Source organism: Malus sylvestris, chromosome 4, assembly GCF_916048215.2.
Source record: "Malus sylvestris chromosome 4, drMalSylv7.2, whole genome shotgun sequence".
In the NCBI taxonomy this organism is placed as follows: Eukaryota; Viridiplantae; Streptophyta; class Magnoliopsida; order Rosales; family Rosaceae; genus Malus; species Malus sylvestris.
Genome location: NC_062263.1, coordinates 27141226 through 27157894, shown reverse-complemented (window position 1 = coordinate 27157894; position 16669 = coordinate 27141226). Strand labels below are relative to the sequence as shown.

General features: G+C 35.8%; 2 protein-coding genes across 4 annotated transcripts; both read right to left on the bottom strand.

Annotated features, from left to right (window-relative positions):
* Positions 1-7057: 7057 nt before the first annotated feature.
* LOC126619485 (lon protease homolog, mitochondrial-like) lies at positions 7058-14606 on the bottom strand. Of its 3 annotated transcripts, none has more exons than XM_050287875.1 (19): positions 13712-14606; positions 13308-13373; positions 12981-13172; positions 12807-12872; positions 12510-12551; positions 12274-12396; positions 12027-12125; positions 11860-11925; positions 11677-11763; positions 11469-11508; positions 10869-11040; positions 10323-10447; positions 9990-10120; positions 9797-9901; positions 9530-9643; positions 8966-9235; positions 8505-8789; positions 7707-8225; positions 7058-7557 (listed from the first exon to the last, which is right to left on the bottom strand). In XM_050287875.1, exons 1-19 carry the CDS (start codon positions 14009-14011, stop codon positions 7372-7374), a joined length of 2988 nt encoding a protein of 995 aa, XP_050143832.1. In that variant the 5' UTR covers positions 14012-14606; the 3' UTR covers positions 7058-7371. The 3 variants fall into 3 exon arrangements, with proteins under 3 accessions (XP_050143832.1, XP_050143834.1, XP_050143833.1); XM_050287877.1 differs by having other exon boundaries at positions 14440-14604; XM_050287876.1 differs by lacking the exon at positions 13712-14606 and adding an exon at positions 13511-13691.
* An 877-nt stretch (positions 14607-15483) lies between these two features.
* On the bottom strand, positions 15484-16241 carry LOC126618287 (indole-3-glycerol phosphate synthase, chloroplastic-like). The gene is made up of 3 exons (XM_050286334.1): positions 15971-16241; positions 15719-15850; positions 15484-15612 (listed from the first exon to the last, which is right to left on the bottom strand). Exons 1-3 carry the CDS (start codon positions 16160-16162, stop codon positions 15484-15486), a joined length of 453 nt encoding a protein of 150 aa, XP_050142291.1. The 5' UTR covers positions 16163-16241.
* Positions 16242-16669: the final 428 nt, after the last annotated feature.

Genomic DNA, 16669 nt, shown 5'->3' with positions numbered 1-16669 from the left:
GTGATTTTTGAGCTGTATACATGGGAGAGGAACTCCTTTTGACGAGGACTGCTGACCTCATCATTTTACACGTGGACACTTGAAAATGATTTCCTTAGAGTGGGAGAGAAGATCCTCGAGTCACCGGATCCTCTTTATAAGGATCCGGATATCCTCTAATCACATTCGTTTATCGTATATCGTGTGGTCAGTTTTTGTCAGGTACTGTTTATATTCAATTTTAAATAAAAAAATTATAATAATTTTTAACCACATAATGTACGATAAACAGATGTGAAAGATCTTCGTAATGAGGATCTGGTGAGGATCCTCCTGGATTTCCTTATTTTGCTACTCGGCCCCACAAATTACAAAATTAGGGTTCTTATTTTACCTAAAAATATTAGGGTTATCCATTTGTTTAGAGGGTTTTAACGAAACACTTCTAATACTGTTCACTTTTAACAAAAAATCATATTTTTACCTTTTTTTGATATTATTCACTACACTTTTATTTGTCTTCATTAAAACTAAATTATTTTTTTTAACTTTTCATTAGTTTTCCTTTTTTTTTTCTTTTTTTTTTATTCTCTCTATTTGTTTTTTTACTTGTTTAGTTGTTTATGGTCTTGTTTCTTGAAGGTGAGTTTTGATTTGGTTGGTGCTATCTATAACTCATTTTTACCTCTAACACATGATATTAATTTTTGTTCGTCGGATTAAATAAATTGAAGAAGATGGGACAAACATTAACAAGAGTGTGTAGGAGGTAAAAAGGGTGTGTGAGTAGCACTACCCTTTGATTTTTATCAAATTCTAAATCTTGTTCAATTGGGTGGTTGGATTGTGAAAAATAATTGTGAGTTAAATATGGTTAAAATTTTATTTATTTTTTTGCCGTATTTTCTAAAATTATTTTGTGTTACTAATAAAAGGGCTTATACTATTCAAGTATTGAGAGGTGGGAGTAGTGACAAATGGATTATGGTGGTGTTTGTTTTTTCATGAACAAAATTCATGAACTCCTGTTGATATATTTTACATGATCAGTTGGTAACAACATTATGATTGTCAATAACTTTTAATTATATTTGTTGCATAAAAACAGTATGGATGTTAAGAAGAAATTGAGACATTGGAGAAAATTAAAACCATGTATGCCATATTAAATATTTGGATATATGTACCAAACATTCTATGATAGTCATTCTCAGAAAACATGTCTCAGAAACGACTTTTCATTCCTTCATTTTAATTAACGTACTCGCCCACTTTTATTGTTCTTTGTTGCCATTCCTTTCCTTCATTGTCAATTTAATGAAAGACTGGACAATCATATTACTCATACGATTTCAAAGTCGTATGATGCAATATGAGAAACTTGAAACTACATGACTCAATTAAAAATCACCCAAAATCTAAGTGGTATGAAATGTAGTTATCTCTTATATAAAATAGTTTTTTTTTAACCAACATTTCCTCTTGCAGGAATTTGCTCTGCAAAAATATCTGTACATTGTTCTACTCCGTTAAAATCAACCAATAACGTATCTAGGCAACAAAAAGAATTCAATATAAGAAGCTTAGGTACACATGGAGAAAATGAAAAAAAAATACTAATCATCCTTGGGACTCTTATAGTTTGGCAGCAACTTAAACAATATGTTTGATTTGGATTTTTTTAAGACCATGTTTAACTTCCCACAGGATTTCTCCGGTCAGAGACACTTAGAACACCTGAAATTATTAAATTTCCATACATATATACTTCTGCTTATCCAACGTTCATGTCAATTTGGGTTTGTCCAACCCAAACCCTAAAATTTTATGTTTTATTTATTTTTATTACAACATTATCCATTGTATTTGTGTAGTTGAAAAGTGACTGTAAAGTTTTCAAAAATTTATTTTATTTTTGTATGTGAATATTAATCATATTATTCATTGAATTTGTGTTGTTAATTAAGCATCTGCACTTTAAAATATTGATGGTTTCTGGAAGAATTGTGAAATGTGATTAGTGAAGGGCAAGTCGATGAGATTTGATGCACGTGTAAATATAATTATATATACAATTAGCAGCCTCCAATGGGGTAGGCAAAGGTGTTTTGACTAGCCATGTAAGGAAAATCAAGGTAAGATGGAGTAGTCAAATAAGTAGCTGAACTTTGCCTACTTGGTTTGCCTATTTCATCAGAGTGATACATTTTTTTTTACGAAGCAACTGAGTAAAGATAACTTACCATGTCAGTCATTAAAGTACAATTTTGCTTATTTTGTTTGCCTACACCATTAGAAAAGCTCTAACCAATGCTCCAATATGTAGCACATAGAAGACGTAGGCATAAGAGGATAATGATTTCTTAATTTGTTGGTGATTAACACATGAGTATTACTAACAAGAATTGCTAGAGATGATTAGCTCTTACCCCACGTCATTATAGAATTTTAATTAATAAACCCACGTGTTTATCAGGTAGAATACAATATTTACTTATTTCGTGGCACCAACAAAATAGCAAGTTGACTGAAAAAAGACCACTTGATTAGTGATGAGTGATGAGTGACGAGTGACGAGTGACGTTGACGTTAAAGTTGTAAAATGAAAATCTTGATCTCGGTTGTTTTTATTATCATCGCCACTTAATTAAGGGAATTGCTTTTGTAATCAAAACTTTTGGAGATTGATACATCCGTAGTTATTAAGTTGATGGGATAATCCCATATGATAGCTCACCTGCCTAATTAGGAAAAAATAATAGATATATGAAAATGGTGTTGGACATGTTCCAAGTGGATGTGGTGGCAATCCAGAACGCGAGTGTTACGTATCTAAAGAATAATGTTTGATTACTAAAAAATGAGTAGGAATTTCAACTTAAAATTTTTTATGTTCGAATCACATAATTTTATGTTTATGATCAAAATCATTCATATTATGAATTACTTTGAAGATCATATTTGCAAAAAAATGAATTAAAATTAAAGTCGTTTAGTCAATCTATTGTAACAAATACATAAACGGTTCGTAACGTTTTTACCAATTCCGTTCATTTGCTTTATATAATTCAATGTCTAAACGTCCTTATAGGTTAATTGACGAAGTTCTATGAATTGACAACGAACAATTTTGAGTAGGAACTTCTACTCATTCTTTGAGTAGCCAAGAATTATTCATGTCTAAATATTACTTGAGACGAAAATGTATGTATAATTATTTAAAAAATGGTGAAAATCATTGAGGTTAAAGAATACAAAAACTGAAAACCCTAATATCATCTTCTACTTATTGTTTTCAATCTCAATTAATATTGTACCTTGTTCAAATGAAAAAGAATACAAAAACCTATTAAGATTATAAAATCATTTGGTACATACCCTTTGTAAATTATAATATAAATAAGGGTCTGTTATTAACATTTCTCTATTGGAATAATGCAAAGCTAAAATACTTGAAGAAGGCACGTTCTTAATTAAAGAGTAAAGAGCAACCTCAAGCAACAAAACTCACCGCTTTACGAGGATCGAAAGGAACGTCTATCATATAGAAAAGAAAAATAACATACACCTAGATGTAATGCGATGAAGTGCTTATTGGTATGATTGGAAGCAAACTAAGGCTAAGTTGACTTTGATTAGTGGGTGAGACTGAGATGTAGCTAAAAGACATCATTGTGTGCATATAAGAGCAGTAGTAGGATGTTATGTAAAGATTCTAACAACTGATTTATAGTCAAGCCATGACTATTAATGGGGAAAGAAAAGAATGGAATTTTGCAGCCATGTATGGGAATTATGGGTTAATAAAGGTTTCCCCATTCATATGAGAGCTACACTCCATAAAAGTCATCTTTGATTTTCTTACGAGCGATATTGGGAGAACAAGGTACTGAAACTTGACCTTGGGTATAACGGTGACAACTCTTAACCACACCTGAACTACAAATCTCATTCAAAAATAACATTTCCCAAAAACTGTGACCAAAGAAGACAGAGAAGAATTAAAAAACAAAAAACAAAATGAGATGTAAAAGTGCACAATAATTTTTTCAGAGCGTCAATAACATATTTCTTCGTGAAAACGTAAAAACAAAGCGCAAATAATATAGCAGTACTTGCAGGATGTGCATGATGCGGGAATGATGTGGATGTATGTGATATGGATTATATTGTTTAAAGAACACGTGCAAAGCTTGGATCAGTGGTTGGCTGCTAGAAAAGTTTTATGGTGGATAATGGTAGTTAGGCGCCTACCATTTGCCATAAAAAGTAAAAGGCTAAAGGATGAGTCACTTTGCTTGAATGTCACAGGCTCTCTTTATATTTTGCAAAAATTTCCTCCACTTTTGATTGATCATAACGCACATGATTTAATCTTAGATCTCCTCCTCCTCTTCTTTTTTTTTTTTTTTCAAAAAAAAAAATTGAAAAAATAAGAGCAAGCACAAGTTTGATAGCGATGGTTTTCATACATCCATCAACTGGTTTTCTGGGGCCCCATTATTTCTGTGACTTGAAAAACCAAACATTCCCTTTGATTTTCCTGGTGGAAATATGACCTAGTGTGGACCCTCCTTTTTCTCTTCTCCCTTGAGTCTTCGCATGCTACTACTTAATCTCGAAGGTTCATGCATGAAATCTTGATGGGGTCCTTCAAATTTAGAGATTTTCTTCCTTTCTTGCGGGCTGCAACTTTATCAGTTTTTGGATGCACTCATTAGGGTCCCAATTAAGTTGGTTAATCATTAGGGTTTCCCAAGTAGGTTAATCACTAGGGTTTCCCAATTAACGGTTTCCCATGTAGGTTATTTGAACTTTGGTTTTTTTTATTATTGGTAATGATTTAAGATGGTTAATCATGCAGTTAAAAGGTCTTATCCGCATTACTTTCTGATCATCTGCAAGCTCAGCTGATAGATACATGCATATATATATATATAGGCACGCCTGATGACATGACATCAAAGGAGATGTAATCTTCATCATATCACGATTGTAATTAAGTTTTGTTTCTTTTGCAATCTATTGTGAAGTGTCAAACCATCGTCAAAGATACTAATCAATGTAATCACTTTAGTGGACGTGAGAAATCTCATCTATAAGCACAAGAAAATTCACTTTCAATCATTTACAAGTTAAATAGTCAAATAATGTTGTGTTATCGTATGGTTTGTCATGTTACGTTATGAAAAGTATTAGGACCGTCTTTGACATTTGAGGACTCTGTACAAATTTTATAAAAAAATAGGCTCTCCTTAAGATAGAATTCCAAGATTTTTTTGTATTCATGCCACATTCAACTAACAATCAAAATTTTAACTGATTGAGTTTTTTCTTCAAATTATGATTTAGGGTAAATCAGTGAAATAGAAGGAGCAAAGATGGGAGAGGTAGGAGAAGACGCTTTGTGTTTATGGGAGAAAATAATACACAAGTTAAATATTATTGTTTAATTTTTAGGGAAAAATGCAAAGCTAATATATTGTACGCCATGCAACCCATAGTCATATGTTAACTGGAAACTTTTTATTAGGAAATATGTGCATATGTAATATAAAGGAGAATGAAAATTTATAGGATCCTCTTAAATTGGGTCTTGTGTCATTGATCTGTTTGTACACTTTCATTGTCGTCTTTAAAAAGTACATTTACTCATAGTTCAAAACATATAACTAAATAAGATTTTAAAATTTAAATTTACAGTTTGACAACGTAACATGTTATATGTGTTTGAAAAACTATATTGTCATACAAGTTGTTTAGGTCGGATTGATACAGTCATGCAAATAGCATGCAACCAATCCAAATATGAAACTCACTTCTAAAGATATATCTTTCATGCTGGGTTTTGATTGGCCTTTTGGGGAGAGAGAGAGAGAGAGAGAGAGAGAGAGAGAGAGAGAGCCACCACAGCAGGGAAAAAAAATAGTACCTCATATTCTGACAAAGGATTGCAGATGAAGGAGTTGTCTTAATCTCAAAGATCACACTCACCAGCAAGGAAAGAGCTTTATTTTCTTTTTCTCCAAAACAGTTGATGGTACTCAAAGAAGCTACACCGACCCACTTTCTAACTGTCCAATGAGGCAGACCCACAAAGAAAAGAGATGGAGGAATATTGACGGAAGAAGGATGGTTTATAAGTAAGTTAGACTCCACAAGTGGGACAATATGTTCTAATACTACGAAAAAAGTTGAATTTCAAGTCTAACATGTGAGAACACAAATCGGATGACAGAGAACACGTGTAACTATTGAACTTTACACGTGAGACAAGATACTTTGATACCATAAAGAAAGTTGGTGCCAACCCTGTACCGGTGAGGTTTAGAGTGCATGTAAGTTTTTTCTGAAAAATGATTTGCATAAAACAAGAACACCAAAGTGATGGTTTTTGAAATCAATCGGGAGTTTGTGCCATTCGAGCATGCAAGTCTCTTTAAAAATAGAACTTACATGAGACTCGTTCATCGCCAAGTAACATCACTGTTCAATAATGCATTGACTTGAAACTTTCAAAAGTTAATATATTATTGAACTGAAATGACACAAGATAACAATTCATATAAGTTGTTAACCCTAAAAAAGTCCCTTCTCTTTGACCTCCACATGTCAATAACAACAAAAACCAAGATCCCTATGAAGAAAAAGGGCCTTGTCATGGAGCACTCGAGCATATTATGACACACTGACACTCCTAATGATCACTTTATAATCTCAGCATATATAATTATACAGGAACCGGATCCCCTCCTCCTGTGCATAGGATGAGGATCATCCTGACCAGACCATCTGGGCCATTGAAATTGGATCTAACGGCTACAAACAGGAAACCCTCTAAAGTTATAATTATTACAGCCGTTGGATCAAATTTTAATGGCTCAGATGATCTCGTCAGAAGCATCTCCACCCTATGCTCAGGAGGGGATCCGGTTCCAATTATACATGCTAATGAGATTGAACATTCCACCCATCTCCAACTGTTTTGATTCATCCCTATCCAGCAGCCCCACCTAAAGGAGTAAATTGAAATATATAAAAAAATATTAATTAATTAATTAATTATAAAAAATAAAAATAAAGCTAACTTCCAGATTTATTAAATAATAAAAAAACCTTCCATCCCTTTCGTTCCATAGATTGTCAATTTTCTGCTCAAAAGTTATTGCTTGTTACAAATGGGACAATTGGATGCTTCAATTTTACAAGAATAGTAGAAAAATATATAAGTGAATCAATTTAACTAACAATAATAAAACTTGTGCTATGAAGCCATCTGCTCTAATTGAGGGTTTTGGTGATGGCCTGGAACGGGAGGTGACAGCAAAGACGGTTGGCCGGCAAGTGTATGACAAATGAAGTTCTAGCTTGAGAATCAATGGGGGAAATGGCTTATTTTTCCTTGTTCTGGTCATCACCGAAAGCCAAATCGAATATCTGATTGTAGTCCTCTACAAAGTGAACATCAAGACCTTCTTTTACATTAGGGGCAAGCTCATCGAAATCCCTCCTGTTGGCTGCCGGAAATATGATGGTCTTCACTCCGCCCCTCCTTGCTGCTATAGTTTTCTCCTTAACCTAAATTGCATGCAAACATGAAGTTTCGATGAGTTTAAGATGCACCGTAATGTACTCGAAAGCATATCATAAAAAATTTGAAACTTTTCCTAAATGGAGAATATAATGCATCTTAAAATCTTAATGAATGTCTGATGGCTTAAACATACCCCGCCAATTGGAAGGATCTTCCCAGTTAGTGTTACTTCACCGGTCATTGCTAAATCCTTCCTGACAGGCTTCTTCATGGCTATGGACAGCATGGATGTTATCATGGTGCAACCAGCACTAGGTCCATCTTTTGGTGTGGCCCCAGCAGGAACGTGTAGATGAAGCTTGGAATCGGCAAAGAAGGCATTGCCTGGATCTTTACCGATCAATATCGCTCTGGCAACAGTATGAGCAATTTGGGTACTTTCTTTCATAACTTCTCCAAGTTGACCAGTTACATGAAGGCCTCCTTTTCCCTCTGCTTCCTCAACCTGAGTGGTCTCTATATACAAGGTGGAACCACCCATGGCAGTCCAAGCGAGACCCATCACAACTCCAACCGGAGTCTGATCATAGAGGCGTTCAGCATGGAACACAGGTTTGCCAACAAAATCAGACAAGTTTGGTTCGTCAACCAAGATTTTTTCAACTGTTTTTGCTTCTTTACTCTCCTGAATTTTCTCTGTCTCTTCTGTATCCTGTAAAGACAAGTACAACCATTAAATCCTCAGTTGGTGAACACATATATTCGGATGGCAGAAACAGATGAAACAGGATTATATTGAGAGGCAGTTTAACAAGCTTCTTTAAAATAATAACCTTCTTAAACGCGATAGGTTGGAGGTTCACAAAGATTGCTAATATAGTAATATTACATGACGTAGAATAATTCTTAAGATTGCACTCAAGTTGCCACATTACTCAATACAGATTGCGAAAGTAACCTATACCTAGTAACTTTACATGTTATCACATACCTTCGAATCCATAGGTTCGTCAGTCTCTGGAACCTCAACTTCACCAACTACAGGTTCGGCTGGGAGATCCTTCTCTAAGGATTCAGTTGCAGTCTGGTCATTGCTAGCAACCACATTTTGATCTACTTTATCACTATCTTCTACTTTGGCTTCATCGGTCTCTACAACCTGAGCTTCAAGAACTGCAGGTTCAACTGGGAGATCAATCTGACTAGTGGGAGACTGTATTTGGTCAGCAACCGCAGGTTCGTCTGATGCTCCTTGTCTAACAAGTTGCAGAGCTATCTGCCAGGCCATAAAAATAGGTTAAAGCAATAAGGTCTCAAATTTGTTCGACATTTCCAAGCAGTAGCTCTACGGACCTAAACTTTAAATCAAGTGGATAGAGTTTAATGGTTCGTCACATTGAAAATTTTCAAGTTTGTGGTAATGATATATATATATATATATTGGTGACAAACCTTGCGGTAGATCTTTTCTATGTGCTTTTGGAGATTCCTAACTCCTGCTTCTCGGCAATAATTTTCTATAAGAGCAAGAAGAGCTGCAGTGGTCACTTCAACCTGTTGAGGTTCGATGCCACATGCTTCACGTGTGGTCTTCTCCAAATAGTCTCTAGCAATGTGCATTTTTTCATCAGTAATATACCCAGCTATGGAAATGACCTCCATTCTATCCAAGAGAGGATTTGGTATATTCTCCACAACATTTGCTGTACAAACAAACAGAAGCTGCAACAAAATTTCCAAAAGCACAATAAAGTTAAAGAACAAAAGGAACAAAAAGAAACCATATGTAACCCTTATTATATTTCATCCATGCCGCAAGGCCCGCAACTTAAATTATAAAGATTCAAGTAAATGGAGTTACAAAGTAGGACATCTGAAGCATTCCCTTTCATTACATATTCTAAAGATTTTAATTATACTAGTTTAACCCTCACAAGAGTACATCAGATTGCTTAGAAATGAAATTAAGCTACCAGTAAAAGTAGGACATCAAATGCCTTAAAATAAAAAACTAACCTTTGACAGGTCGATTGGAACGTCAAGATAATGGTCAAGAAAATTAGCATTTTGCTCTGGATCAAGAAGCTCCAACAAAGCACTTGCTGGATCACCAGCATGTCCCCTTCCCAACTGCCACAAGACAAGGCATAGTTAAATAACCATGAACTTATGGCAAAACGCAAAGCACTTCTGATTTTGTAAATAATCATTTCTGATATTATTGCTCACTCTAAAATACAAAAGAGACCAACAATATGACATCTCTAAGCCAACCAGATGTACCTTGTCAATCTCATCGATCAGAACTAAGGGGTTAGCTGTTCCCACATTTTTAAGGCATTGTACCATCTTTCCTGGCATAGCACCAATGTAGGTTCGACGATGCCCCTGGATGTAATTTAAAAATTGGTGTATAAGAAATAGCTCATGATGTATAGCTGTTACCAATATTATAGAGCACAAGCTTGCTAAATACCTTAATTTCAGCAACATCTGATAACCCTCCCACAGAGAATCGGTAAAAATTACGGTTCAAGGCACGTGCAATTGAACGACCAATGCTGGTTTTGCCCACTCCAGGTGGACCAGAGAGACAAATGATTTTTCCTGTGATAAATAAGAAGAATATTAATAATCCACACTGCTATCATCAAAACCAGCACAGATTTGTGGCATTTGTTACCACCTCATAAATAAATACAAAATAAGAGTTAAAATCAGTGTCCAAAAAACAAGGTAAAAAAAAATGCAATGATGCAATGCTCCTAAATCAAGGTAGACAATTGTGAAAGATAAAAACTATACCAACCTTGTGACATTCCTCTGAGTTTCCCAACGGCAATAAATTCTAATATCCTTTCCTTTACATCATTTAATCCATAGTGATCTTCATCAAGAATCTTTTGCGCCCGAAGAACATCAAAGTTCTCATCACTGCATTTGGGATTTAGATAAGAGAAGTTATAACATTTGGAGATCTGCTAGAACGTTTAAAATACAATGAGGCATTGCTTCAATTAAATAACAAAATAGTTTTTACAAGTTAATAAGAATAAGATAGTAACTTAAATAATATCTCTTATATACCTACCGAAAATATATCTTTTATAGTTTTTTTTAAAGCTTCCCATGCTAGTCTCCATTATCTCATTTAGATTTATATAAACGAATACTCATTACAGATATTCCTATCCAAGTATGGCATGATGTTAAATTAACAATAAAGTGCCTATAATATAGTTCAAAGATTCCACAGATTATTTTTATCATTCAGCATCTGAGCACACATGACGAAAAATATTGGAACGTCAAATATCCTTCGCTGTTTGATTAACTAAATTGAGTAGTGCAAAACCTGTAATTTCCCCAAGGAATGGAAGTCAACCAATCTAGGTAATTACGCGTCACATTAAATTCACTTGAACTGGCCTCCAACAGCTGCAGTTTTGTGAGCTCTTCTTCTATAACTTGCAACACATGAGGTGGGCATTTTTCCCTGTTTGGTTCAAGTCTCTCCCTGAACTTTGCTGCATCACAGGATCACAAAAACGATGCAACCGTTACCTTTATGAATATGAACAATCAATATTTAATAAATAGATTATCAACGTTATCTACATACATGCTTGAGTCATACTCATTAAAACTGATAAAGCACCAACAGCGACCATGATGCACACAAATTTGCAAGCATGGTCGCGAAAACTTAATGTTATATGAAGCATGTCCTTGATGATATGCATTATGTGATCCCACAATGCAATACATCAACATCATTTTGTCTTACTAAACATCTATTACAATATAAAGGGGGCCAAACATATATTCATATTTGATTAGATTCATGGTAATGTAACAGCCCTTGACTTAGGGAGGGAAAACAACACACACACACACACACACACACACAATATCAAGGTTTGCAAAAGGGTTAACTTAATAAAATAAAACCAACCAGAAAGTGCTGTTTTGTCATCTGCCTCCAATCCCAGTTCCTGCATCATATGCCAAGTAAGTTCAAATAACCCCCTAGAATGAAATAAAGGAATTGATACAAAACCCCTCATAAAAGAAAACAGCTAACTGAGAAATCCTCATCCACATCCAACGAGGGTGTATGACATCACAAATGTCTGATGATGGTGGAGAGTGGAGAAAATTACCTTCTTTATGGCTTTAAGCTGCTCATTCAACAAGTAGCGGCGCTGCTCACCACTTATCTTCTCTTCAATTGCTTTTGCAATAGATTCCTTTAGTATGACGAAAAAGGAATTAGCAAACGAGAATCAAACTTTAATAGAGAATATATGCCGAGTACTAAACAAGGGGATATTGGCAATACATACCTGAATCTTGCTGATTTCTATCTCTTTCTTCACTAGTTCCAGTGTGAGCTTTAAACGTTTATAAACCTGAGCAAAAATTGCGTAGTTAGAAACCAATCTTGATATGATAAAATTGAATATATAGTCTATCTATCATCCCAGTTACAAATCGATTAACCAATACTTACATCTAGCTCTTCAAGCACTTCCTGACATTGCAACTTGTTTGCACCAGATATAGCAGCTCCAAAATCTGCTAACCTTGGAAAATTAAAATCACCTATATGCTGCACAAATAAAAATAAAAAGAGGGAAAACCAAAATGTGAGGAAAAAAAGATTTCACATATGTTGCAAGCAAAGAAATTTGTTTTGAAGTACTTAGGCATTCAAAAAGAAAGATACCATAAAATTCAAATATTATGAGAAACTCAACCTGATTGTATGTTTGAACATGATCCCTCCATAGGGAACTAGTCTTCAGAACGTCTCTTAAAGTCGATATAACCTCAAATGATGTTGCCTTTATGACATCATCATCCTTGTTATAGGGTTTGTCCTGAAATGCAAAGTATAAACCCACAAAAAAAAGGGAAAGATAACAATTTACTTTATATGTGAAACCTCCAAAAATTAACAATTGAATTGGTAAAAACTAAGACAGATGTGGACCTTGAGATGGTCAACTTTTACAGTCAGAGGATCCTCCTCAACCTGCAGACAAGCAATAAGTTTGCTTAGTTTAACTAGTACATACTAAGTTGTATTACAAATGTGTGTGAGTGTGTTTGCAATTGCAAAATCTACGGGAAGTACTTAAACACTGAAAAGTTTCACTAGAATCAAATGTTATAACCAATTCAACGAAATGTGTAAATGAACCACTAGACATATATGAGGTGATGAGCCAAAAAATAGGTGCTAAAATCATTGACCAAAAGTTCATGCTTACTGATTATTTTCCCTCACCATCTCTGTAATTCGAAGTCGCCTATGACCAATTAAAACAACGTGGTCTCCTTGAATGCTTGAAATCTGAAATATGAAGACAACAAGTATAAAAATTCATATAAACTGAAGGAAATTCTACCTTATATCTAGTTATACCACAGAATTAAGGGCATATGGGAGTAAATTAGATACCTGGGCAAGAGTACCGACTTCATGCAGACGGTTAAATAACTCCTTCCCTTTTAAGTCTGTTATGTTTTTTTCTGTTTCAGAACCTGAGACCACACTAGGATCAGTCCCAGGCTCATCCTTGAGAAGAAAAGCACCAGCATAAGGAGCTTGCCGTTTTTTGCTTTCTTGTAAAGCTGCCAACAACTTAGGATCCTACACGAGAAGCAATACATTAGTTAGTTCAGTAAGTGACAACTGCTGCATAACACCTTGCAGTAGCATCAATGATAGAATCAACCCGACAACCAAAATGCCAACTTGATTTCACTGTATCAACTAATCTCGTACCTTCACATAAATTGGCATGTAGAACCCAGGAAAGAGCGGTCGATGCGGCAATGGCAACGCTAAAACCTGCCCAAAAGGTGATCGGAAACAAAATGTTAAAGGATAGATAGGGAAGAATTCAAGAATCCATCATCCAATTTATATTTTGGCTCAGAGAACACACAAAATATCTGGCTTTCTACTCAACAAATCAAAACACTTACATAAGCAAATGCTACAAAGTTCAAGTGTTCAATCAAAACCATCCCAACAGCTAAAACATCCTTAACAACACAAACAACAACATAAACTGTTGCGAAAAACACAACAAGTAACAGTAAGTTGAAAATTTTCCTACTTCTTCATCTCCCTTAATCCAATCAAACTACTTTAGCATAACCAAAAGCCTGCAAATTCAAACCAACCGTTAGGTAATCTTCGGGTCGAGGATTCGTGGGCACAATTGCCGATGAAGATTTCGACTCGGCCTCCGCCTCGGCTTTCTTGACCTCAATTTCCGCCACCTGGCCAGACCCATCTTTCCCGTCCGAGCAAAAAAAGGCTCGGCCAACCGAATTGGGCCGAGTCAACCCGGTGAGTGAGCCAATAACTCGGAGAAACGGCGAAGCGGGCTCGGTGGGACCGGTGGGGAGAACCAAATTAGGGCCCAGGTTGTGGACTCGGCCCTGGAGGCATGAGGAGGAGGAAGACAGAAGCTTCAGCATACGTCTATGCAGCGAATCGATTGAAAAATTGTGGGAAAAATCGGAAACTGAATTTAGGGTTTAGGGTTTTTTGTGGGCCTAGCGGAGCAGGTAGTGGGTTCTCTGCTAGAGAAGAACCGCCATTTTTGTGGAATTAAAAACTGCTTGAAGCTAAAGAAATTAGGTTTTTCAAGCGCTGTGTCACTTAAAGCCCTTCATAAACCCTTGTCACTCGTTATTTTTTGTGACGAAAGTGCCCCTCGTTTGGTGGGCGCAAAATGCATGATGCATCCAGAAAACCCCTGAATTTTCCCGAGAAGATTTCTTCAAACTCTCCCGGGAAACAAACAGAACCTTCGGCTTCTCTGCTTCACGCTCTGCGTCTCCACAAATCTTACCCTGCAGTCCTTCAACATTCCGATCGTTTCTGGTCGGAGCTCAAAACATACCTGTAAGGCTCGACCTTTGCCGCACTTGTTCACCGGCTGTTCGATTCCGGCGCCCCGAGCTAGGGTTAATTCTCAGGTACTCAAAGAAGAGAGCTTTCTTATATGGGTTTGTTCGAAACAGCGAAAGGCTTTCGATTTCTTCGATTTTTCACATGCTTTCAGTGTGTAGCAACCATTTTTGTGCAATTTTGATTTATGGTATGTTGGTGTTGACACGTGTGAAAATTTTGAAGACCCATTTGGGTTTTGAGCTTTTCAGTGTGCAATTTTGATTTATGGTATGTTGGTGTGGACACATGTGAAAATTTTGAAGACCCATTTGGGTTTTGAGCTTTTCAGAGAGCTGGAAATTATGGGCTCAAATTATCGGTTTCGTCTTGTAATTCTGTGTGAAGGAAGGTGAAATTGCGTATGTTGAATAGGATGCTCAAGAAGCTAGGGAGTGGTTTAATGACATTAGAAGTCAAGGCTTGGCGGCCAATGTTATAACATATAATTCGCTGATTGAAGCTTGTTGTAAGGATGGACTGATGAAAAAGGTAAATGCTTGCGCAGTTTAGGGGTATATTCAATTGGAATTTTGAAGGATTTTAATTCTTTTAATGAATCTAGGGGTATTCAATTAGGATTTTAAGTGATTATCTGAAATTTAATGTGTATTCAATCAGGATTTTAAGATAATTTATTAAAATCCTTAGAAATCCGGATATAACTACTGCAGTATTCTGATGAATCATGCATATAGCTACTGCAGGGAAGAAACCTCAGGGCATCTTTGAATGTGATGACACATATGGAGAAAGAAAGCAAATGTAGCACCATATATAATGTGTTGATCACAGGATATTGCGTAGTTTAGAGTAGTAGGGCATAACTTTCTTGCTTGTATTTTGTGTTTTGAAAAGGAAAAGCAACCCCTCCAAGAAAGTGGATAGACAAAGAAAAATGTAGGCTTTATGATATTGGTATGTTCATTATTTTGGTCCAAAAAATTGAGTGTCGTTCAATCTCATTTCTAAAATTGATTATCTCACATCAATATCTTCATTCCATTTGAATTCCGTTCAAAACATTGTTAGTTTGCTGACGTGACATAAAAATCAATCTAACCAGGGCGGAGGGCTCACATTTTTTTGCAAGCCTTCCCCTATAAACATCTTTCATTATTTGAACCTAAAATTTAAATTTGACAGCTTGTGTGTCATTTAGACATATTTTCATGTTTTGCTTTTCACCCGATATGTCAAATTAAACTATTATTTTATTACATTATCAAGACCAGTTCATTGAACAAACTCCCACTCAGACCAGTTCGTGAATGCGCTGCCCTCAGAGCTCCAACAAAATCCCTCACCGGAGGAGCATTGTCAAGATCTTTCTTCAATGAACACAGAGATTGCCTCTGCTTCAACTGAATCAATTTCATTAGCAGTAATCAAAATTAGCAACTCAACATGTGAACAAAATTAGACCAAATTTTTCGATTTTTCGAGCAACCCAATTCACGAAAACGCAAAGCTGACGACTTTACCTGAGCAACATGAGTGTCCTTGTGCCGTATGATTTCCTCCAGAATATTCCGTGGAGTGTTGCCCTCGTTCTGCAACTGGAACTCGAAAGGTCCCACATAGTGCTGAAGGGGTCCTGTGGGAGGCCTCCTCCTGATTCTAATTCCCCGACTCGCAGCCACCTCATTGTGGTACTGGACATACCCACCTCCCATTCCTTGATTTTCAGCTCAACTTTCTCCGGCTCCTGTTCACCTTCCACAGCAACCGCCGACGGCGGAGTGCCCTTAGACTCCATCTAATAAAAGACAAACAATTACCCAGAATTCAAACACCATTTCAATGCAGTTTAAAGTAAAATCCAACAAAAAGTAGAAGAAAATTAAGAAAAGACATTTAATAATTAGTAAAAAAAATTTGAAGCTGCTGTGTCATTTCATGTCATGCCACATAGGATTTGATATTTCGGTTGGAAACAATTAAAGCCATTCTTTTTTTACTGTTATAGCTTATGTGGACAATTTGACATCTCCTGTGGAGATGCTCTTAGGTGACATTTGATGTGGACATCTACATCATTTGAATTAATCAGATTTTTAAATTTAGTTCATTATTTAATAAACTAATAATTAAGAAAAACTAATTAATTAAATGATGATTATGGTATACGAGGAGTATTTCTCCTTCTTTTTCTTGGGTTTTGCAAATTTTTCAAATGATGT